General features: G+C 37.1%; 1 protein-coding gene across 5 annotated transcripts; it reads right to left on the reverse strand.

The window, feature by feature from the left end:
• Positions 1–811: 811 nt before the first annotated feature.
• LOC135684804 (uncharacterized) lies at positions 812–19,776 on the reverse strand. Of its 5 annotated transcripts, none has more exons than XM_089111186.1 (7): positions 18,987–19,776; positions 18,590–18,685; positions 17,724–18,104; positions 7,931–8,035; positions 7,304–7,542; positions 6,602–6,748; positions 812–5,651 (listed from the first exon to the last, which is right to left on the reverse strand). In XM_089111186.1, the coding sequence occupies exons 3-7, from the start codon at positions 17,914–17,916 to the stop codon at positions 5,274–5,276; spliced, it is 1,062 nt and encodes a 353-aa protein (XP_088967312.1). In that variant the 5' UTR covers positions 17,917–18,104; positions 18,590–18,685; positions 18,987–19,776; the 3' UTR covers positions 812–5,273. The 5 variants fall into 5 exon arrangements, with proteins under 5 accessions (XP_088967312.1, XP_088967311.1, XP_088967309.1 ...); XM_089111185.1 differs by lacking the exons at positions 17,724–18,104; positions 18,590–18,685; positions 18,987–19,776 and adding exons at positions 9,076–9,456; positions 9,941–10,036; positions 10,339–15,008; XM_089111183.1 differs by lacking the exons at positions 17,724–18,104; positions 18,590–18,685; positions 18,987–19,776 and adding exons at positions 9,076–10,036; positions 10,339–15,008.
• Between the last annotated feature and the right edge of the window lie 4,256 nt (positions 19,777–24,032).

Genomic DNA, 24,032 nt, shown 5'->3' on the forward strand with positions numbered 1-24,032 from the left:
AAAAATGCTCTTGGAATAATAATGCAACATGTCACAATTTCGAGGCGCTCTTTCTTAGAGAAGCTGCCCCATACAAAGTGAAATGGTACTTAGGCAGCCATTGCATTTCCCCCTTGAATTTCTTTTTTTTATGACAGTTTAAAAATAATTCCCTGCAAAAAGTGCATTCTAAAGACAAAAAAAACCATTCTCCCGTTTGCCTATTCGAGTGTAATTGAAATAAATCACCACTGTTTACCATTTTCCATCTAAGAACAGGAACAGGTAAGATTCATTTTTTTCAAAAATGGTATACTGGGAACATTTTTGGCTTTTTCTCAAAAAGTATCAGTCCAGTTTCTTAGAAACTTATCAGTCTTGTGGTACCTTGTAATGTACCTCCTTTGGGGAAACTACCAAAATATACCTGCAACCTGTTATTTTTTATAAGCTTTTTTAAAATGGTAAACCGTGATGGTAAAGCGTGGCCAAGAGCATTTGTCCAATCCAATTCAACTCTATCACTTTTTATTACGTCAGAACTTTGAACAACGATGCTAATTAGTCAGTTATAATGGGGCTTTTTAAAAATTTTCCCTGAAAAACAATAAGCAATAAATTCAGATGAACTGCTATTATGAGTATTTTAAAACAATCTTCAAACACACAGCTTACGGAGAAGCTGCCAAACACTACAGAGAAACAAATCCATAGAGAACAAAAGCAATTTCAAAGTTGCAGTTCAAATTTCATGATACACAAGTTACAAACTTTCATACAAAAAAACACTTTTAAGTTTTTCGAATTATTATATAGTTCTATATCCATCATTTATGTCTAGAGTGCTCAAACGTTCATGCATGCTTCGAATAGTTCTATCTATAACAGTTACATCAAAGTCACTAAATGCCTGCAAACTTCTTCCTTTAAAAGTCTGAAAGTCCTCTTTCACGATTTTTCCTCTCAGCGCATCCTGTCACAAATTATATTTTAAATTATAAAAAAATTTTTCAATAGGATTCAAGTCCTGTGATCTTGCTGGTATCTCAACAAGTTAAGCACCCACTTCTTCTAAAGCATCTTTGGCCAATTTGCTCCTTTGACTGGGGCATTGTCCATAACAAATATCAGATTTTCCTACTTTTTCATCGCTGCACATTCTCTGAGAGTTCTGTCCAATGTCTCATGCACATATTTTGTGAACCACCATCATTCATCTTCTTGTACACCTCTGCAACAACAACCCCTGCCGAATAGGAAAAACCAACCAACAAATGTAGCATACGCCCTCCCGGCAAGTTCTTTGATCCTTTCCTTGTAAACACAAGGCCCTCTTTTTTTGTTCTCCACACTCGTCCCCTTGGGCACAAAGCATCGCTATACGGATTTTGTTTGTGATGGAATGAAACTCTGTCCAGATAGATCAGAACATCGTCTGTCCAAAAATTTCTGTCATGTTTCTTTAAAGCATCCCTGGCATACGATACTCTCTTCCTCCTATCCTTCGCTGACAGTATACCCTTCTTTCTAGGATTCAGAAACCTATATCCAGCATCATGCAGAGCTCTTACCAAAGTCCTGTAGCTAACATGTGTGATCTGGCATTCCTTTGCTACATCCATCACTCTGATGTTTCCATTTGTTTTTCACATCTTCTTGAAAGTCCTAAGAAACCTTGCCTTGTCTCTTTTGCTCATCAGTGGTGGTCTACCTGTTCTTTAATTATCTTGTATAGTTGAGGCCCCTCTTTACATATACAGACCACACTGGAAACAGAAATCTTGCAATGTTCCGCTATTTTTCGAAACAATAAAGACCTTCCCTTAAGCAAGTAGCAGGTCAAAGCTCTTTTTCTGTCACTAATTTTACTGTGAAACACCATGCTTGTTAAAGAGCAACTCAACAACTGCTTTTGATACTTATTAAACGATAAGCTAAGAAATAAAACGCTAATAAATAAGCTTAATTTTCCTGTTTTTCAAGTTTTGTTTTTTCCCTTGCAAGTCTGATGAATTTTCAATATCTAATTTCGAAAAAAACAGAGAAGAATTTGAGGAATCGAAGTAAACAAGTGAATAATAATTATAATATCTCTAAAATTCGAAGAATAGCTAAATTATGACTTTCAATACTTTAAGTATCAAATTTTATTTGACGCCAATGAAATCAGCACCACCAAGAACCCCTACCCCCATAACATTAATTTTCATGCAGCTAACGGTTAAAAAAAGCGCTCAGACAATCCTTGCCAAAAGTCTTGGTACACCAAGCTAAAATTCCGCATAACTTCAGTAGCATCCCCCTCTCCCCCTCGAAACAATGTTGAATAACAACATTTTCAAAGCTTGAAATTCGTCCAATGTAAGTTTATCATCTAGGGTAAGTAATAGGTTTTTCAGCCAACATTGTTTTTGGGGGAGGGGGGATATTTCTGTATCTTACAGCCGGAAACCTTTATTTCTTCAAAATCTTTCATTGGTCGCAGGGTGTTCCAAGGACTTTTGGCAAGGATTGTATGTTATAAATGATCTGCCTTACTTTGAAGTTCCAACAGAATGTAAAGTCCTGTTCTATGTGCTCCAGTTTTCGTTTAATTTGTCAAAAATATTAAGCTGTGCCAGTGCCCTTGCCTCATAGAGCATATACTTAGCAAATGTGGACTTTGGGAGATCATGGACATTGACTCCAACAACTTTAAAACATTTCCTAATAACATCTTCAACATTGTTCATACCAACACCTAAACAAAGCAGATCTTCAAAAAGCATTTGAATATCATCAACATATTTCCCATTTTCTAAAAAACAAATCTCATCTTCCTTCAAAAAAATATTTAATCTTTCCTCAAATTCCAACTTCTCATTCTCTAATTCAGTTATTATTTCTTTCAAATCATCAATCTTTGAATTTAATATATTGGTGCTATTTTCAAAAGATTTCTTTCTTAATTCTGTTTTGTAATGAGATTTCATTTTGTTGTGCACATAATTTTTCATGGATGGCTTTGTCTAGATTTTTACTAATTCAACAGTAAACTAACAGTAACAGTAAAATTTCCTGGTTTGTTAATGGAAATTTTTAACAATCATTTGGCAAAACAACATTCCCTTTGCAAAAAGAGTCTAAAATATTCAAGCTGGTCCCTCTGCTTTTCAAAACATAGCAATCAAAGGTTTTGCCTGCATCAGCAATCTTATGAAGGGGTTCATATATTTTGGAAAAATTATTCTTATCTTTTGCAAGAGTACTGAAAATAGACCTTTTAAGATTGCTTGGTCTTTTTATTACCTTTCCAACCATCTCAACATTAACATTTAAAAGAAAAGAGCAAACTTCAAGAATGTCTGAGCGAGGCCTACCAAACAATTCCAAAGATAATAAAATTTGGCTCAGTAAACCATAGCTGATCTTAGACACCACTGGATTCCATCTAGAGAGGACTTTCCCTTCGCTAATAAATAAATCAAGGTCTTCATTGGTCTTGCATATCAGCTGACAGTCAGCCATTTTGCTGTCTGCCAATATTAATGTCTCTTATCCTGCCGAAAGAGAGAGAGGTGTGGGTCAGGATTGTGAGGCGTAACTTATACCTAAAAAAGCTTCCTCCTACAGACAGAGAAGGTAAATTAGTATGTTATTGCGACTTAAAAGCCTCCATTATGCCAGAAAGACACTCTCCCTTCCACTGTTTACTGAACTGCCACAACAATCCAAAATGATTCTTGGCATGTTAAGAGAGTGTTCCATAACTGCTGATTATTTCTCCAAACCTATAACTTGGTCTCTGAAACAAATTTCTTCCATTAATCATATGTGAAGGCGTTAAAGGAAAAGAGATACCTTCAGTATCATCAAAAATGTATGTTAATGGCCTCGAATTGATAGCCCCTTCTATCTCAACAGAATGGTACATAATTCAACATGACTTAACATAGCTCTGCCTACAATTTTTAAAAAGCATCTTTTTACACTGCGGACTAAGTGTTCCCACGTGCCTCCTTCCCATAGACTTCTAGATGGGAGACACAAAGTGCCCCCCCCCCCCCTCTGTAATTTCTTTTTCCCTATAGCTGGGACGATAAACTTTGTTTGGATGGTACTCTTATCTATTCTCCACATTTTAGTACTATTGTTCAATTTTTAAGTCACATGGTTTAACGATGACGTCACCATAATGGTGGCCGGATGGAGCAAAAATTTAGAAAATTTTTGAAAATCTTAAAATATTCATAAATTCCGAAGCATCTGGCTAAGATTTTAAAATAAGTAAATTTGATGCATTTTCTAATAGAAACAAGAAGAATGACACAATTTTAATGTTATTTTACATATTTTCTATTTCCCTATAGTTCTTTCTATATAACTAAATGATCGATACAACCAAATGTCATGTTTAAGTTAATTTAATCTAAAGCAGACAAATTAATTTAAACTGCCTTGGCTCATACCATCATTTTGCAGTTTTATTAATGTAATACCTATAAATATGTCAACAAATGTGTGCGCATGCGCAGCAGAAAAATCATAGAAAACAATGTTGAATTTATATTTTCTGGTCAGAATCATGAAAAGAGCAAAAATTAATGCCTAGATACTAATTTTTATCTATATATCTACTTTTGTTGCGAATTCGTGGCAGATTAAACTTTTTTTTCTTGACTAGTTTTGAAAACACCCCTACACAACCCCCTGATTAACAAAAATAAATAATATTTTTTTATATGAACATGTGTCAGACAGGTTAAAACTAAAAGTCAGGAGGTCTGAGGGGTATTGCTTTGAAACTCCTGAAATTATGAAAGAAAAAGCAACTAGGGGGACACTTTGTGCCCCCCCCCCCCCCCCCTAGTCTGGATAGGGTTAATCCACATTTCGCAAAGTAGGAGAAAATTTCCTCCATGCTTTCTCCAGTGGATAAAGCGGCTTCGTCTTGGTAAAATCCTCCCCAGACCAACTAGAAAGGAGAAGATCTGGATCATTTAGCTCAACAACTTCAAATCGTGATTTACAAAAAATACAGAAGAAATATGGAAGATCCTGTGGATTTCTAACTGCCCATCAATAATTAAATCTGAAATTAAAGACAACTGGAGAAAGGAATCATCGAGAATTGTACCAGCAGTTTATGAGCAATAAATTGTTCGGGTAAGTATCTAACAATTAGATTGAAAAACAATTTAAGCATTCAAATGCTAATGAATGTTTCAAGCTTTTTATGACAGAATACATACGGCAATCAAAATTCCAAATTTTTCGAGAAATATTTTGTCCACTTCACAAGTGCATTCTTGCACCTAAATCCTTTTAGAAGCTATTACCTGACATTCTAAAGGATGTGGTTTCAAATGCATCATAGAGAGTGCTTTATTCGTATCAAGTAACGCTGACTTGTCAGGGAACTTGGAAGCAACTTTCTCGAGCCATGGCCAGTATTTACACATTATGTCTTGCCATATAAACCTCATCCGTACTTCACCGAAAAGGAGTTGGTGCAAAAAAAGAGCATAACCATATTGCTCGCCAGCAAACATGTTCACGCCTTTCAGAGCCAGAACGTGGCGACAGCCAGCAACAACTAGTCCTGTTTCGTCCAAAGTCGCATAGCTTTTGCTTGATTTGGATCGAGCAGCTTTCCAATACGAAGATTGGCACATTTTATCGTCTTCATGATCCTAAAAACAACAGACATTCAGGCGATATATTCTTACTTGCATAGATGAAAATTTTAAAATAGCTTTATTTCATGACTAGATCCATGTAATGCAAATTTAGTACCACTTGACTTTCCATTTTGTCATACAAATTCTCCATGTAATGCAAATTTAGTACCACTTGACTTTCCATTTTGTCATACAAATTCTCCATGTAATGCAAATTTAGTACCACTTGACTTTCCATTTTGTCATACAAATTCTTCATGTGCGCTTGTACCTTCGCATCGTTTGCGATGAATTTGTCACCCTATAGGGATACACAATTTCCGCTTAAAAAGAGTAAACATATTTGACATAATTGAACTTAACTGTTTTTAACAAATACCAAAGCGCGTAAGCTAAATTATAGGCTTGCAAGTTCTTGATTACAACATTTTGCATACCATATTGAATCTACAACTCACACCTACAAGAATGGTATAAATGGAAAAAAGATAAAGAAATAGAAAACTCAAAAGAGAAAGAATCTTAATTGTGACCAAAAGAGGAGACATCAGCTGTCACATACATCAGCATCATCACTTGTTTACATATGACATTTATGCCCTTCTGATCCTTTTTCTAAACCTTTAAGTAAAAAAATGTGTTCAGGAAAGTGGCACTGCTTTTAGCCACTCTGCTGAAAGTCACACAGGTTAGAGTCACAAAAATTAAGACCAAGATATATCAAACAGTATTACACTCTATTTAGAGTCATGCTGTGCTTACAATCAAAACTTTGTACGAAGAAACAACTGGTGTGACTAAAAGCAGTGTCTACCAAAATTACCGTGGCACTTTCTTAAATCAATATGTTTTACGAAGGCAATCAATGTGTATAGAGTGGCAAACATCAGAACAAACTGGGCACACAAAATCATCATTTCCATTTTGAAATTTGATGTTGCTGGAAACAAATTTCCACTTACTGAAGGCTGTTGAAGGCAATCAATGTGTATAGAGTGGCAAACATCAGAACAAACTGGGCACACAAAATCATCATTTCCATTTTGAAATTTGATGTTGCTGGAAACAAATTTCCACTTACTGAAGGCTGTTGAATTTATTGAACTTTGCTGAAAAAAATTGATTCTGATTTCAGCCATAAAATCCATTGCAATATCAAAAATGTAAATCAATTAGTAATCTTTTGATGAATGAAATGCACGTCAAATCATTAAAAGATCATCATCATCATGCTAAATTTCAGGTTTGATTGACTCTAGGTTACATATATAATGAAGCATATGTATGCAATCTGGATAAGAGTCTTTTTAAAAATGCACATTCCTGAATGATTATGTCTATATTATTGAGATAAAATGGTTTATTGGCTAAAACATTCTGCCTTCCAAAAGACTGTCAATCAACAGAGTCAAGCGCATTTATGGCCTTTTTTATTTTTTTAAATTTGAAAATTTCAATAAATTTTCAGCCTTGAATTTTCATTCTTTCGCTTACCTCATTCCTTTGAAAATTTTACAAAAACCCTTAAAAAGATTATATCAAATCCTTAAGTTTCAAGAAGCACATCTCTATTGCATATATTGCAAGATTTAGCCTGCAAACAAAAAATTTGTGCATTCCATTTTCAGAAATTTATATAAAAGTGGAAAAGGGACAATACTGACTCTCCCAGACATCTTTGAAACATTTTCTAGGCTTCTAACGAAAGATGATAGGGATGTCCCAGGTGAGTTCATGCTCAAAGAATCCCAAAATCTCAACAAATCTAAGGAGAAAAATGTTGTTGCCCTCTGTGGAGATGCAGGCCAATAGCCAGCAATCAGCATTGACCGTACAGTGCATCCTGATATGATCAATGAGCAATTTGTACAGAAAAAGTAGGCTTCATTGAACTCGTAGCGACCTTGAAGGAGAAAAAGAATAATTAATATTCAATAATTAACTCTATTTTATCCAGAAATAACTAGTTTCAAGTAACATCTGAAAGAGCCTCCTAAAGTTTTGCTCCTTTGTAGAAAACATAAAAACTACATTTAAATCAGGATCATAGCTATTATTTTTAAGGGAAAGGACTCATGCCCACAAAACATTATAAAAATATTTCATTTCAAATGAAAAACCTATTTTGTTCCTATTGTTCTAAATAATGTCACCAATAGTTCTATCCTACATACAATTCAAGTAATTGTTAATTTCATATAGTAGAAGGGCATGGACTTTTTAACAGACTGTCAGTTCAACAAAAAGCAGCAAAGACAATCAATCAAATGATTTACAATCAAATAAATCACCTTTCATGGTTATTATTGTTATCCTGGATTTTGTATATCTTTGCTCTATATTGCAAGTACTGCAGGCAGGGCATAATGATGGGTAGCTCACTGGAAGGGGTCTATCTGAAAAATTGAAAAACGTTTTCTTAAAACATGTTCTCAAAAATGTAATCAATATAATCATAGCATCATAATCATGCTCCATGTTATCAGATCAAAATGAAAGTTCTGGCTTAATGTGATAAGCATCAAGATGTTTTTTATAAAGGGATTTTGTTATTAAGCAATTGTACTGGCTTGCTAACTTTCCAATGCTAAATCTCTAAACTATACCTGTCAGTTATATTAAATGGATGGCATTTAGTATTGTTCCTCATTTCTGGCTGGACCTTTTAATCCTGTTGTCTTTTCTTTTCTTCCTTTGTCATCATGTGCACTAAACTCAAGCTATTAGTAGGATTAAAAGTTTTACATCCATAGCTGTTTCGCATCCATAGCTGTTTCGCATCCATAGCTGTTTCGCATCCATAGCTGTTTCGCATCCATAGCTGTTTCGCATCCATAGCTGTTTCGCATCCATAGCTGTTTCGCATCCATAGCTGTTTCGCATCCATAGCTGTTTCGCATCCATAGCTGTTTCGCATCCATAGCTGTTTCGCATCCATAGCTGTTTCGCATCCATAGCTGTTTCGCATCCATAGCTGTTTCGCATCCATAGCTGTTTCGCATCCATAGCTGTTTCATATCCAGATCTACTGCAAGACACCCAATTTTACCATATCACCACTGTAAGCCTACCCCATATCCTTCAAATACCTGTCCTCCTGTGTTTTGATTCTCCTCTTTTCATTACATATTTTCTATACAGGGGATAGCATCAGGCATCTTGCGTGGGATCGGCCTCCAAAAGGTTTGGTGCGGTGATCAATTTCATTGGCTTTATGGTTGTTGGGTTACCGTTAGGAGCAGTACTTGCTTTGGTCGTACATTTAAACGTTGTCGGTCTGTAGTTAATTATCATTTTTATTTATCCTTGAATATAAACTACTTTCATTTCATGTGTGTCCACAGACATATATTATATAATGGGCTTTCAAAAAATGCAAAACCAAATAGAGAACAGAAATTTTTTAATCACAAAGACAAACTAACATCTCACATACCAATTAATACAATTTCACCCTCATTTATGGTCACAAGATTACCAACTGGCTTATAAAAGCCATTGATCCAGGTATCCCTATCATGGATGGGAAAAATGATGTGCTCTGTTTCATCACAGCTGCTACACAGCATCTTTCTGCATTTCGTGCAACGTATAACAGCAACATTCTCTTTGCATTTTGTGCAACACATGGCATCTTCTGGGATGCTTTTGGTTGATAAAAATGCATCAAACAAATAATTTCTAGCAGATGTCCAATTTTCCTCTAGTACCCGTTTCCGTTGAGTCCACTCTGTCTCTTCAGGGTGGCTAGCTGGAAATTGTGACTCAATATCTCTTAGATTTAGCAGCAGGGCGTCTCTATTTTCTGGCTCTAACTCTACATAATTATAGCATAACAGTTAATGTTTAAGTATTCTGTGAGTAACTTTAGTGAGTGTGATTATTTGTTTGAAAATCTTAAGAAGGGGCTCAAGCCAACAACGGTATCTTTTCAATGTAGAGCAGATGTTGTTAAAAAATATTTTTTCAATTCAAGATACAGAAGGTCAAAAAGATGCTTCAAGTTATTGAAATTTGTTATGGAAAAGGACTTTTTACATGTCAATTGTTGAGATCCATTGAGATGCATCATTTTGACAATGCTAGTAATACAAGGCCCTTTATAAAAGCAATATTTTTATTTTCATCCTTGAGTCACCCCTGGGGAAATCAAACAGGGACTAGCAAGTTAACATAGACTGTTACTTTGTGACACCATTGTATAAAGAACCTTGCATTCTTTGTACTATTGTTAGCCTACTTTTGTGATGAAAAGCGACATAACATTTTTAATTACAATTGTATATAGCTTTTAAACTCACCCCACTCATCACTAAGAGCACTTGTACTTTGTTCCCTTTCATCACAAACATATTCATTATCCACATCATCATTGTCACCATCATAACTTGCAAGATCTTTGAATGTGAAAAATAAAAATTGATGACTTATCTTCTAGATGATATATCCTGGTACATGCATAAATGGCAAAAAATAGGCATCATATTTGTGGATATTTTAAGTAATGAAATGTTTTGTGGCAAAACTAAGAGACCTTATCATAAAGAAAAAGCTCCTTGTAATCATCAGCAATCGTAGCAACATATTTTGGAAGACAAGGGTACCAATTCAACAATGTTGGGTTTTGAGTGTTGGTATCATCATAGCGTAAAAAATTATCGCAAATGAATTGTGAATATTCCTATTAGAGAGGACACACCCTCTTCCCTATGTTTTGCTGGCTTTTATTTCTTTTTTCTGGGGTAAATTTTGCGTTGTTTTCTCTGAAACTGGCCGGTTTCACAGTTTCTTCTTACGTCAACAACAACGACTGATGGTGACTGTCGACTAGAACAACCGGGAAGATCAATATTATCGAGATCTTTCAATGATTCTTGGAAGGATTGAGTTTTTTGTCTCCTTTTTCGTGGTTTCTGGTTGTTTTGTGTGCTATTATTAGATGACATAATGCCAAATTAAAGGCAAGCAACCCGCAGCTTTAACGATAATCGGTCGCCATTACTGCAAAATTTCGTTGACAAGCACTGCGCATGTGCTTCTGACCAGAAATGTAATGGAATATATACGTTGTGTATATTTCTAGGAGATTTGCAAATATACATAACATAAATTTCTTTCATGAGAATGGGTTGTTGCGTGTGTGGTATTGCTAATGAAGATAACGAACATTTCCTCCTGCACTGCCCCATTTTTGAAGAAGCACGAAGAGATCTCCTTGGCAGCTTGTCGGATATTCCTGGGGTTGATTTGGCAGAACTGGATACACAATCCTTATGTCATTTATTACTTTTTGGAAATCCAGGTCTGGCCCTAATCGCAAATAGACTAATAATGGAAGCAACAATTAATTTTATCAAGGCAACCAAAAGATTTGGCTGAGATGTGTGTTTGGGCTGCTGGGGCCGGGTCCCCTGCTTATGGCGTGGTGGCCTTGGGATCCCCTAATATTTTGGGGGTTCCAATGGCGGGTGCGCTTGGGACTGGGCTTGCTCCTAGTGGCTTGGGGCGTGCTTCAGATGTAATCAAAGCAGCACCCCTTTCCCTCAACACTGAACAATTGTCTTTGAAGAATATTCCTGTCTCGCGCTTGATGTCGGGTGATACCTGCTGAGCTCTGATGGCGGCGTGGGTGCGTGGTGTGGCTCCTTGTGCTTGCGTCCTTCCAACTGACATTTTGTTCTGCGGATGTTGCTCCCCGTCACTGAGTGTAAGTCCCAATGTAACATTTTCGTTGTTGTTCATTCTTTGTTTGTATACTTTGTTTTATTGGCTTTTCTTTCTTTGAATATTAAATTCAAATTGTAAGTGCCCGTCCTTAGAGGGAACTCCGATGACCCAGTGTCTATTCCCACCAGGATAGGCACACTAGTTGTATTATGTATTATTTAGAGTTCTTAAGTGATATAAAAAAATGTATGCATCAATTTCATTATGGACTATGGCTTAATTCCAAGAAAATGCATAATTCCAAGAAAATGCAGAAAAACAGCACAGAGAGAAATAACAGGATCCTTAATGGTACTAGGTCCTCATTCTCAACAATGGCTTTCGTGTAGGGTGGTATCTCTCCTCCCCTAAATAACTTATTGATTTGTGAATTTGGAAAACCCCCGTCATCATGAACAGCGCCTGGCAACTTGATGATACTGCTTGTACATTGAAAAAATCTGCGTCTTTCTTGAAATTTGGCACAAAGATCATTTAATTCATCTTCGCTTTTGGCAGCTATATATATTTATATATATATATATTTTTAATTTATATATATTTGGACCTAGCTGCCTTGCCATCACTTTGCAAACCTCTCTAACAATATTTGAGACGGGTGCTCTTGAAATACCAGAAGCATTTTCTAGTACTTGGTATGTTCCTTCACCAGAAAGATAATCCAGTGTCACTGCTACTTTCTTCTTGATGTATACAGGGACATGCATGTTTGTTACCTGATCACTAAGGTCCTGATCACCAAGATCACATGTTTGTTACCTGATCACTTTTGCTCTACCACACTGCTTATTTTTGAGAAAATGTATATCAAACTTCTCTGTGTTGTGGATCTTTGTTGCTTGGGAACTTCTTATCTCTTTGGCAAGTTGTGATTTTCATCCTCTGTGATAGGCCTTTTCTGAATGTTATTTCATCCACGTCGTGGCTTTTTCTGTTTTGGTTTGTCACCAGCATGCCTGGGCAGGTTGTTTTGAACAACTCATTTCTGATCGTCTCTATTCTGCTCGTAAATCTCAAGGTACTTTTGTAAATATCCACCTTTCTCAGCAATGGCCATTATATGGCAACACAATCCATTTGTTCTTGCAAATTGCTGGCAGAGACACAAGTTTATACTCGGAACACATTTTAACTGTGTAAGCAGTGTCTATGTCTTATTTCATTAACTCTTTCCTGCCTGAATTTTGCGTGCCAAAATCTCACCGTGGGACTGGCCGTTTTCAAGCCTATGCAGCAGTAGCATAGTACTGCAAATAATATACGTGTGCAGTAGAAATTATGTTAATTTAACTACCATAAAACTTTTTCATTTGTTTTGCAATATCTCAAAGTGTCATACTTTCAAAAATTTTCAGCAAAATAGCCTTCAACATTTTCCTCAAGCGGTAGAATCAAGCAAAAACAAAATAACAGGTCAACGTTTTTCACCATAAATCCCAAATAAACAAACTTTATAACAAACAAAATGACAATTAATAGCACACTGTTTGTAGGTAAATGTTCTGGTTAGTAAAAAAATGTTTGATAGGAATGGTACTTTAAAAAGCAATTGTCTTTGCAGAGAGGGATATCACAGTGGCTGCATTTCCAGAATGTCTCCCTCGGCCTTCTCTTCGGTGTTTTCCTGTCGAGGCGTTTGCATTGAATGCACTCTTTTTTTCTACCTTCAATTTCACAAATAAAGTGGCCATATTTTGCCTGTTCCCTTATGGTTCCTGGGTCGCATCTGTTGTAGGAAATGTTCCTTTTCATAGCACTTTTCCTTCCACAATAGCCTCCGATCATCTGCATAGCAAGAGATTGGCAAAATTTCAGGCCGCTCCTTCGCTGATTCGTTTCTTGAGGCTGGAATTCGTTCCACAAAACCATTGCGTTTCCAACCGAAACATCGAAAAGAAACCAAAATATATATTTATACCATCGATGGCCTGTTCTCCCAAGTGGATAATACGATCGAAACTGGTCTGACAGATCGATACTGATCATATAGGCATTGTACAGGCAAATGACGGCCGGCTTCTCAACTACCTCTTGCACGCCTTTCTTTCCTCTGCGAATAATGTTTCTAGGAGGCTCAAGGTGGGAAGAATTCGTAGAGAGAACATTACTTTCCCTTTTATCTTTCTGTGTTGTCAACATTAGGTTTGATTCCCCTTTCTGATGGACAAAATATGTCCCCTTTCCGCATTTTCTTTCCATCAAATTTTGGTAGGCCGCTCCTGTTTATTCTTACCGTGCTACAAGCATAAGTTTGTTTATCAAAAAACAAATCCTCCATCAGCTCAGGAGACGAGAAAAAATTGTCAAAGTAGGCATGGTGACTTTTGCCATGATAAGGTTCAGTCATATTCATGACAACATAATATCCCAATCCTTTCCCAGTCTTGGCCTTCTCGTTCTTTACTGAGGTGAACTTCATGGTTTAGCACATAGCTATTTTGTGGATCCGCACAAAGCCAAACTTTCATCCCATACTTGATTGGCTTCTGGGGCATATACTGCTTGAAACCAATTCTTCCTTTGTAGGCAATCATTCCCTCATCTATTGACAAATTTTTTCCCAGTTTGTATGCTTTTTTGAAGTTTTCCCATGTATGCTCGAAAATATGACGAACTTTGAAAAGGCGATCATATCCCTGTTCAATTTCATTGACATCTTCCCATATTGAACACTGAGCAGTTCAATTTCATTGACATCTTCCCATAGCCGAAGGCGTTGCTCATTATCGCGAAACTTTTCATGTGCATTCCGATTTGTTTCTTTGACTTTAAGCTGCAACAAAGCTATAGTGAATATTTTTTCAAAAATGTCAATTTCACGTTCTTCTTGAGGGTTTAATTGAAACATTGGACCTGTTTCTTCCTGAAATTCGAGACAGTTAGTATCGGTGAGGTCCCTTGTCCATGCGTTTTGGCCTAACACATCTCCGACTTCATATCCACTTTGCTCCTCTTCAACAACGTCACTATCACTATATGACGATGCTAAGTCACTGAAACCACAGCCGATCTTACTTCGTCCTCTGCAAAGCAAAAAACTCTTCTTTGTCACTATTTTCCCCAAAAATATCTGCGTAATCGCGTTTCGTTATGAAAGATGGTTCCAAGATAATTTTCGGTTGAGATTTGGAAATTTGAAGGTTTGTTTACGTCATATAATATTTGTCAATAAATGCACAAATGACTGTTTTGGATTTGTCAATTATCTAGCTTTTGTTCAATTACAAAAGAGCAACGATCTAGCTCATTGTTAGCCTCTAAACATGGACACAACCAGACCTTATATGAGCGACCAGTTTGGGCCGGTATAGGCCATAAAGAGGAAAAATATCGCGGCTGGTTTTGGCCGATATAGGCAGGAAAGGGTTAACCTAGGAAAGTAAATGTCACTCTGAGTAAAAGTAATTTCTATAAAGTATCGCTAAAAACTAACTTACAGTGACTTGATGTTATTAGCTTTTGTTTGAGGCTAGAATTTCCACCTGGAAAGAAAGATACCATATTTACTCTAATATTCCTGCTGAGGGATTAGCCTTTCAACCTAACAAAAAATGGCGGGATAATTTGAGAGGCAGGTATATTAGAGAGGCAGGATTATTTTTTCAATGCCTTGAAGTCTAGTCTGAGGATACCGTTGCAACAAAAAAGCTTATGCTTTATAGACAGTAGTACGAAGTCAAAGAATCAAATGTCTTTTTATGCAGGGAAGCTTGGATGTTTGATAAACTTACAAAATAAGACAGCTCTCTGCCCTCTCCCGTCTATAACATTATCATGTGATTTAGCCCATTCACTCCAAGCATAAGTTTCAATGTGAAGTAAAGAAAGCCACTGACACCTCAAACAGTTGGCTGTAGACCGGTTTCACCCCATATCAGGGCTCATCAGTACAGCTAGACTGAATGAGGACCTAAAGCGGACCTAGGGCCAGCAATTAGGCTGTCAGTGGCAATGCATGTGGGAGGTAGTGTAAAGAGGAAAATAAGTACGCATTAGTCTTAGGCTGCGTTCACATTGCACAAGCATTTACTGGCGCCAACTTTTGCGTCGCGATTTCTGCAATACTAACCCCTTGCTGTGCTCACACTGGCCAATTTCTGGCAAACGGAAATTTGCAAGTAAATGCTGTAGCACTGGTAAATGCTAAACGATAGCTGACAGATTTGTTAAACGTGCGATGGATTTCAAGCTCCTCATCACCGAAATTGAAAAAGGCCCGCAATATGGGATCCAAAGAATCCAAAACATTGTAATCACCTAGCAAAAGACAATGAAAGAAGGGAGAGAGAGGAAAGTGACCCAGACCGATTATTTTTTTTAAGTTTATTGCCACTCAGTAGAAAAGTTCCAGAGAGGGAAAAGATAGATTGCATATACAGGCCCTGGGACGATTAAAATAATCCATATATACTCTAGATTGTCCAAGAAATATATAAGAACATGACACGATTAATAATAGATCAAAACAGAAAATTGTTATTCTTAGCAGAACAAAAACATTTGTTACCTCTATGTTATAACCAGTCTCTCTTCCGCTGAAATTGGTTTTTGAAGTTTGTTTCCTGCTTCTCAAGGTAGGGCACAATAACATTCAAAACAATATTGAAAGTTCTTTCTTGCATCCTAATGTATTGAAAAAATTTTTACAGTCGCCTTTCAATTGCTGGAAAAGGTGAGGGTATTCTCCTAGCGTTCTATTTATAGGGTGAACACCAAATCTGCGTTTTTCCCGATATCTTAATCTCTAATGCATATTCATATGGGGGTTCTCTGCAAGTCCTAGACGATACATTTCGGAAAGGATTATAAAAATCGAATGAAATGTTGATCGCATGCACGCATTAAAAAGCTGCCAATGTGAACGGAAAATCGTTCGCAAAGATGGGTTGCCACCTACTGCGCAATGCACAAGTAAATGCTTGTGCAATTTGAACGCAGCCTTAGAGACTCGACAGTCTCTTCAAGCAATATCACCAAGAACCACACTGCAAAGCAGTGCACATGTTTTGGCGGACTCAATGCCATCCCACAGAGTTGCAGCAGAAGTTTCAATCCTTGATTTTCAACCCATACAAAGTGTGTAAGGAATAACAAATGCCAATTGAAAGTTTCAATCCCGCATATGCGGGATTACTGTGGAGGCGGGATTATTCTTACAATCTTTGAAATACAAGCGGGATTACTAGAGAGGCAGGAATAAAAGAGAAGCGGGAATATTAGAGTAAATACGGTAAGTTCCTAGTCTCCTTCTACAGGGAAGGGTTGAATTGACACCAGGGAAGGGAGAAATCTCACGAAAGTGGCTTTGATTGCAAGGTTTTGCTTGAGGGCAATGGTAGGTATCTGATGACAAAACGTGCAAAATGATCCAACGTGGCAAAAAAGCTGCCCTGTAGCGGCCATTTTTGCCCTGCCCTGGGTGGGTGAACTTTCCATTCTCTATACTCCCTCAAGTGTCCCCTTTTTGGTTGCGGTTTAGCAAGGATCAAACAGCTATTATAGGTCCTAAAAACACAAGGATACTAAATGCAGATTTTGGGCATTTTGCATGTGGCCTTGTAAGCAGTGTAAATATGATATTGTTGCCTCATGGTCCAAAAATTCTCAAAGCCATACTAGAATATATGTATGGCTACAAACGTTTTGATTATGTCATTAACAAAAAAACTAAATTCCATTCTCTCCTTTGTCTTTTTCTCGCTTAAATCTAGTTGCTTTCAGTCCCTAATAAAGGCCAGGGGCTAGTCATTATATGCTCTTGTTCTGGGATAGTGCTGGTTGTGTTTTAAAGTAGATTGTTAGTTTGCGATTCTGTAGCATAAACTTTTATATGGATATTAAAAAAATTATGCTTAGAATTCATGAGGCCAAATTGTTCATAACTTTGCATGCTCCAGCAGGGGTGACAAGCTATGCATCGAAGCTATTCAGTTGGAAGAAGAATATTATAAAAATGCAAAATTGCTTTGAATATTATATTGATGATATATTGCCATTTATACATACACAAAGAGCATACTTCAACAAATGTTACAATTGAAAGTTGAAAACAGAAATTCACAATTTTTTGTTGCCAATGTTAGTAAAAATTTGAAAACATTTTTTCTGACAGAATAACTTAGGACTGGGTCTACGTGCCTAACATTTCAATCAAAGAAAGCATGTGTGTAGCAGTTTCATTTGTTTGCTTTACTCTTAGACCAGATGCTAAGATTTTAAAAGACCGACCTCATCATCAGGGGCGTATATGAATAGTTATAACATAAATTTAACCATGCTCAAAAACTACCCCCTTTGAAAATCCTCAAGAGAGAACAGAAATTTTAAATCACAAAGACAAACTAACATCTCACATACCAATTAATACAATTTCACCCTCATTTATTGTCACAAGATTACCAACTGGCTCATAAAAGCCATTGATCCAGGTATCCCTATCATGGAAGGGAAAAACGATGTGCTCTGTTTCATCATAGCTGCTACACAGCATCTTTTTGCATTCCGTGCAACGTATAACAGCAACATTCTCTTTGCATTTTGTGCAACACATGGCACTTTCTGGGATGCTTTTGGTTGATAAAAATGCATCAAACAAATCATTCCTCGCAGATGTCCAATTCTCCTCTAGTACCTGTTTCCGTTGAGTCCACTATGTCTCTTCAGAGTGGCTAGCTGGAAACTGTGACTCAATATCCCTTAGATTTAGCAGCAGGGCGTCTCTATTTTCTGGCTCTAACTCTACATAATTATAACATAACAGTTAATGTTTAAGTATTCTGTGAGTAACTTTAGTGAGTATGATTATTTGTTTGAAAATCTTAAGAAGGGGCTCAAGCAAACAACGGTATCTTTTCAATGTAGAGCAGATGTTGTTAAAAAATATTTTTTTCAATTCAAGATACAGAAGGTCAAAAAGATGCTTCAAGTTATTGAAATTTGTTATGGAAAAGGACTTTTTACATGTCAATTGTTGAGATCCATTGAGATGCATCATTTTGACAATGCTAGTAATACAAGGCCCTTTATAAAAGCAATATTTTTATTTTCATCCTTGAGTCACCCCTGGGGAAATCAAACAGGGATTAGCAAGTTATCATAGACTGTAACTTTGTGACACCATTGTATAAAAAACCTTGCATTCTTTGTACTATTGTGAGCTTACTTTTGTGATGAAAAGCGACATAACATTTTTAATTACAATTGTATATAGCTTTTAAACTCACCCCACTCATCACTAAGAGCACTTGTACTTTGTTCCCTTTCATCACAAACATATTCATTATCCACATCATCATTGTCACCATCATAACTTGCAAGATCTTTGAATGTGAAAAATAAAATTGATGACTTATCTTCTAGATGATATATCCTGGTACATGCATAAATGGCAAAAAATAGGCATCATATTTGTGGATATTTTAAGTAATTAAATGTTTTGTGGCAAAACTAAGAGACCTTTTCATAAAGAAAAAGCTCCTTGTAATCATCAGCAATCGTAGCAACATATTTTGGAAGACAAGGGTACCAATTCAAAAATGTTGAGTTTTGAGTGTTGGTATCATCATAGCGTAAAAAATCATCGCAAATGAATTGTGAATATTCCTATTAGAGAGGACACACTCTCTTCCCTATGTTTTGCTGGCTTTTATTTCTTTTTTCTGGGGTAAATTTTGCGTTGTTTTCTCTGAAACTGGCCGGTTTCACAGTTTCTTCTTATGTCAACAACAACGACTGATGGTGACTGTCGACTAGAACAACCGGGAAGATCAATATTATCGAGATCTTTCAATGATTCTTCGAAGGATTGAATTTTTTGGCTCCTTTTTCGTGGTTTCTCGTTGTTTTGTGTGCTATTATTAGATGACATAATGCCAAATTTAAGGCAAGCAACCCACAGCTTTAACGATAATCGGTCGCCATTACTGCAAAATTTCGTTGACAAGCACTGCGCATGTGCTTCTGACCAGAAATGGAATGGAATATATACGTTGTGTATTTTTCTAGGAGATTTGCTAATATACATAACATAAATTTCTTTCATGAGAATGGGTTGTTGCGTGTGTGGTATTGCTAATGAAGATAACGAACATTTCCTCCTGCACTGCCCCAAATAATGTTTTTCAAATCTTCTTTTACTTAGAAATTAGAAAATAAAAAATTTGAAAAGATTTCCCTTTGTCTGTGTTCGTCGATTCATCTTTTTCCTATCACTAATTGTGAAGTAAGTCATTTTAACAGTGGAAAAATTAGATGATTAATGAATCATGTCGAGTTACTTTGAAATGGGCATATCCCCATTCACCAGCAAAGTTAAAGGCGTGGCACCCAAAAAAAATTTGGGGGCTCTGCCCCCGGACCCCTGTTGTCACTTCTGATAGCAGTTCTACAGTCTTTAGAATTTCGATCAAGGAAAATAAGACATGATTTATTCGCCTGTCGATGCCGTTTAGAATGCGTCTTTCCCAACAGCCTGGGAAAGTGAGCAAACATTTCGGGGATCTGATCGTCAAGTTATGTCACGCTGTCACCTCATAACACTCCATCAACAGTTTTGTGCACTTGACAACTGTCTTCTGGACTTTCTGACACAAATCAGATATTGGCCTCCGACACTGCAGCAGATGCGACAGCTGAACATGGAGAAAGTGCTCATCAGGGGTCCAGTGACATCGGATGCAGTTGTTTCTGTCTTTTGCCAGCATCCAGATGCACTGTTTCTGACCATCTCTAAGAAAGGTGCACGCTTCGTTAACACATCCATTATTGATTCTTTTGCTCACTTGCCTGTGCTCTCCCTCATTAAGATCACAAAGGACCAGCACATTGTTCCTGTCTTGCCTCTCATGCCTCACAAAGGACATGCCTCTCATGTTGCTGGAGAACAGGGACAAAAGACTGGGTTTTGTCAATGGACAATTGTGTAAAGCCTTGTGCATGCAAGGCTCAACACTAATTGTTCGGTTGAACACAGGTACTATAGTCACTGTATATCCTCTAACCTCCTATGTTGATGAACACCCTGTCACTTATTATCCCTGCACCCCTGCATTCTCTTGCACTATTGCAAAAGTGCAGGGTCAAACACTTTCCAAAGTGGTCCTCTGGTTCGACACGCCTTCTGCCCCTAGAGGAACAGCCTATGTCGCTTTTTCCCGTGTAAAAACTTTTCATGATTTGTACCTGCTCACAGAAGTCAGTCCAACACATTTTCGTCAGGTCCAGGTCTCTTTTTCTACTGCAAATTAGGCGTTTCTTTCATTTTGACATACTATCATGCCAACATGCTTTGTAGACTTGCTTGTTGATTAAAAGTGCCTTGTTACTCAATACCATTTTGCAGTATTTCTCTAGTAATTGCTTGTAGCCATTAAGTAGCATTCTTTTGATATCGTCCATTTTTGGTTTATAGTATATAGCTGTAGACAATTATTCAGGTCCCCTCTACAGTAGCTTCAAGCACTATGTTGTTCCTTTTCACTATCCCCCTAGTTTGAACTTCCGGTAACACAAAAAACTTGGATATTGAAAGTCTAGTATCTCAACTCTGTGTTGTGTATCACAATTTTGTATTATGTAGTTACTCGCCATCCAATATATTTCTTTTGTTCCTTTCATAGAATGGCACTGAGAAAAGAAACAAAACAGGGAGAGGGAGTCTCATTTTTCTCCCATTTTCCAAAGAATTTCTTAAGGCCATATGGCAAAGCTGAAGAGACAATCACTGAGGAAACCATATTGAGGAGAATTACTCCAAAAAATTGTGAATGGCTTTGTCGCCCACAAACTGCCATTTCCGAGTTGCATGCCACGCTCTCTGGCAACATAGAAATACTTGACAAGACACCTCTTCTGACCGCAGAGAAGATTGAGGAAGGACGAAGCAGTATGAGGTCATTAATGGAGCCAATTCAGGCCTTCTCTATATTCAATGACCTTGAGCCGAGTCAACAGAATGTCAAGGACTTCTTCAATGTTCTCTTAACCGATGAAAACGCCGATGCATTCTTCAAAGAAGCCTTTGCTCTCGGTGGGGCCCTGTTTACAACGGTGATACAGTTTTTCACTGTCAAGTCATTGGTCATCAACATTGACGAATTTGGAAAAAGAATAGCAATGAGAGAGGGAGACTTGGAATTCAAAAATTCCCCATCGCTAAAGACGCTGAGGAACATTCTTCCCGGCAAAAAAAAGAAAGCAGCCCGTTCCTCAGCATCTACTGCTACTCGTGCTACTCAGCTTCTCAAGGAGCTGGATGAAGACGATGATGACGCTCTACAGGAAAAGAAGAAGAGGAAGAAGAAAGAAACAAAACACCATCAGGACATTGACGAGCCACAACAAAAAAAACTTAAAAAGGCCTAGACAAAATGCTTCTTCTTTGAACAATAGCATCACGCTTCAAGTGTTCTAAAGATTAATAAAGTCAATCGCTGCTTGCTGCTGTATACGTTTTTTTGCTTTTTGATCTTGCTAATGATTATAAAATTTTACCTTCTGGTTACTAATTTCCGTCATTTTTTCTGTTCCTTGCCTCTAGCATCCTGATTCTGAAACATATTTCATTCAAGGCAAAATAGATTAGCAGTTATGCTTCAGCATCTTTCTTCATGTTCCCTACAGAAATATGTCGTCCTTTTCTCCTGGCCAAATGTGAAATTTGCCATTTTTATCTTGCTACTCCCTGTGGTTACTGAAACTAGGGTATCTTCAACAATTGACAGGCATTTTTACTGTTGCACAGCATCTTCCATTGCCGTACGGCTTTTTGGCAGGTGAAATTAGGGCAGGGAGGGTTGGCAAACCTTTGTTTGGTATCGTGGATACTAGAGGGTCTCGATTATTCACACATTCCATAAGTTTTTAACGTGAACTAGGTACATAGCAAGGTATATCTTCTTACTAGAGTATGTAACATACTACATGGACTATTCCTAAGCGTTACTATATATAATAATAACTTTTTTGATCAAAATTACTTTAGATCCAGAAGTTGGTTGAAATGTTGACTTTGTTGAAGCAATTATCTAGGATGATTTTTAGAAAAATGTCTCCGGCAGTTTTCTTGCTAGGGCGTGGTAAAGTTGTTGCTGTAAGGCTTAAGTATGGAAACATATTTCCATATAGAAACTGTTTCTCTGTTATAAAAGCACATGTCTTGTAACTTGGCACAAACTGAAAGAGTTTTCTGTTCTAGCTTTTCCAAATTTTATGTGTCATTACTTTCAAGGATGTTTGACTTATTGCCCTATGAAAGATATAAGGGTTCAGTACTGGAAAATTTTCTTTCCTTCCCAACTCCATAAATATGACGAATATTTCCACTACTACCACCTGGTGTAGCAGTACTTGATATTCCGGAAGTATCATTTAAAATTATATGTCATCTCTGTCAGGGAGTTTCCAAATATCACTTACTGCCTAAGGCTTAAGTATAGAAATCTGGGCATTTTATGACCAAGAATTTTTGAACCCACACTTATTCAAGCACATTGAAATTTTGACATATGATGGTATTAGCTTAACTTGTACCTGCTGCCAAATTTTTTGTCATTCTGCTCAAAGGTTTTCTTTATATTGGCCTGTTGATCCTATAATACTTCCCTACAAAAAAATATTGTTCAAGCGCCTCCTCGAGAAATATGACACAGATCTCCCTTGCTATTGCATCCTGTATCTTTCTTCAACATAGTGGCTTATTTGTTCTTACGCTAACAGAGTTCCAAGCAATTTCCATCTTTATTTTGTAAGGCTTCAGTACTGACAACCTTTCCAGCTTATGACGTCATAACTCCTTATCCCTAGCACCAATCAATGCGTTACGCACTATATGAGGTGTAAGTTTCATGCTAATTGCTGCAGCGATATTTCTTCTAGACTACATTTCCTGACATAAGCAAAGTGTATAGAAAACGCAACTCGCTGGGAGAGAGAAAGAACGCCATTTTCTTTACATTGGCTTTATCATATAAAATACAACGTTATGACTTCCTAATATCTGCCGATCTCGGTTTCTTTTCTATTTTATCCAAATTTGCAAAGTAATAAGTACTGTTTCTTAAAAATTGCGCTCTAAAGTCATTATGTTTCATTTTCACACCAATTGTGCACCGAAGTCAGCACCTTCTTTAAAGTTGGGCTATATTTTTCCTCTTCCACATAACATCTTTCCAATTCTACCCAATATTTTCAGAACTTTTTATGAGAATGTCTCTTTCTAAGTCACCCAAACAATCAAGAACTGGGAGTATACAATTCTTCAACCAGTTCCCAAAGAACTTTCTTCGTCCATATGGACGTGCAGAAGATGGTCCAAGCGACCAAACAGTTTTCAAAAGGACGAGTCCCATGTCTTGCGAGCTCCTTGTCCGTCCCCACGTTTTTCTTTCTGAATTTTCAGAAACTGTATGGGAAAATTTGGAAATTGTGGAAGACAGTCATCTCTTTAGAAAAAAGAAAGTTTCTTCCGCACTGAAAGATATTCATATTTTGTCGGAGGAACTGCAGCCTTTTAATACGAAAGAACCTACTGCAGTTCCCAACAAAGAAAATGCTAACAGGGTTATTAAAACTGTTGTTGCTAACGAAGTCATGGCAACGTTCATGGAAAAAGCATTTCTTTTGGGCGGTGCACTATTCACAATGAGCGTGCAACTTGTCCATTTACCT

The sequence above is a fragment of the Rhopilema esculentum genome, chromosome 11 (genome assembly GCF_057945365.1).
Source record: "Rhopilema esculentum isolate cy_ngs chromosome 11, ASM5794536v1, whole genome shotgun sequence".
NCBI classification, from domain to species: Eukaryota; Metazoa; Cnidaria; class Scyphozoa; order Rhizostomeae; family Rhizostomatidae; genus Rhopilema; species Rhopilema esculentum.

Coding starts and splice junctions, on each gene's coding strand:
- LOC135684804 (XM_089111186.1), bottom strand. CDS start 17,916: ATGTGTTGCACAAAATGCAAAGAGAATGTTGCTGTTATACGTTGCACG. Junction 8,036..17,723: donor GGGTGAAATTGTATTAATTG/GTATGTGAGATG, acceptor TCAATTTTTCAG/ATAGACCCCTTCCAGTGAGC. Junction 6,749..7,303: donor TTTCAAAGATGTCTGGGAGA/GTCAGTATTGTC, acceptor AATTTTTTTCAG/CAAAGTTCAATAAATTCAAC.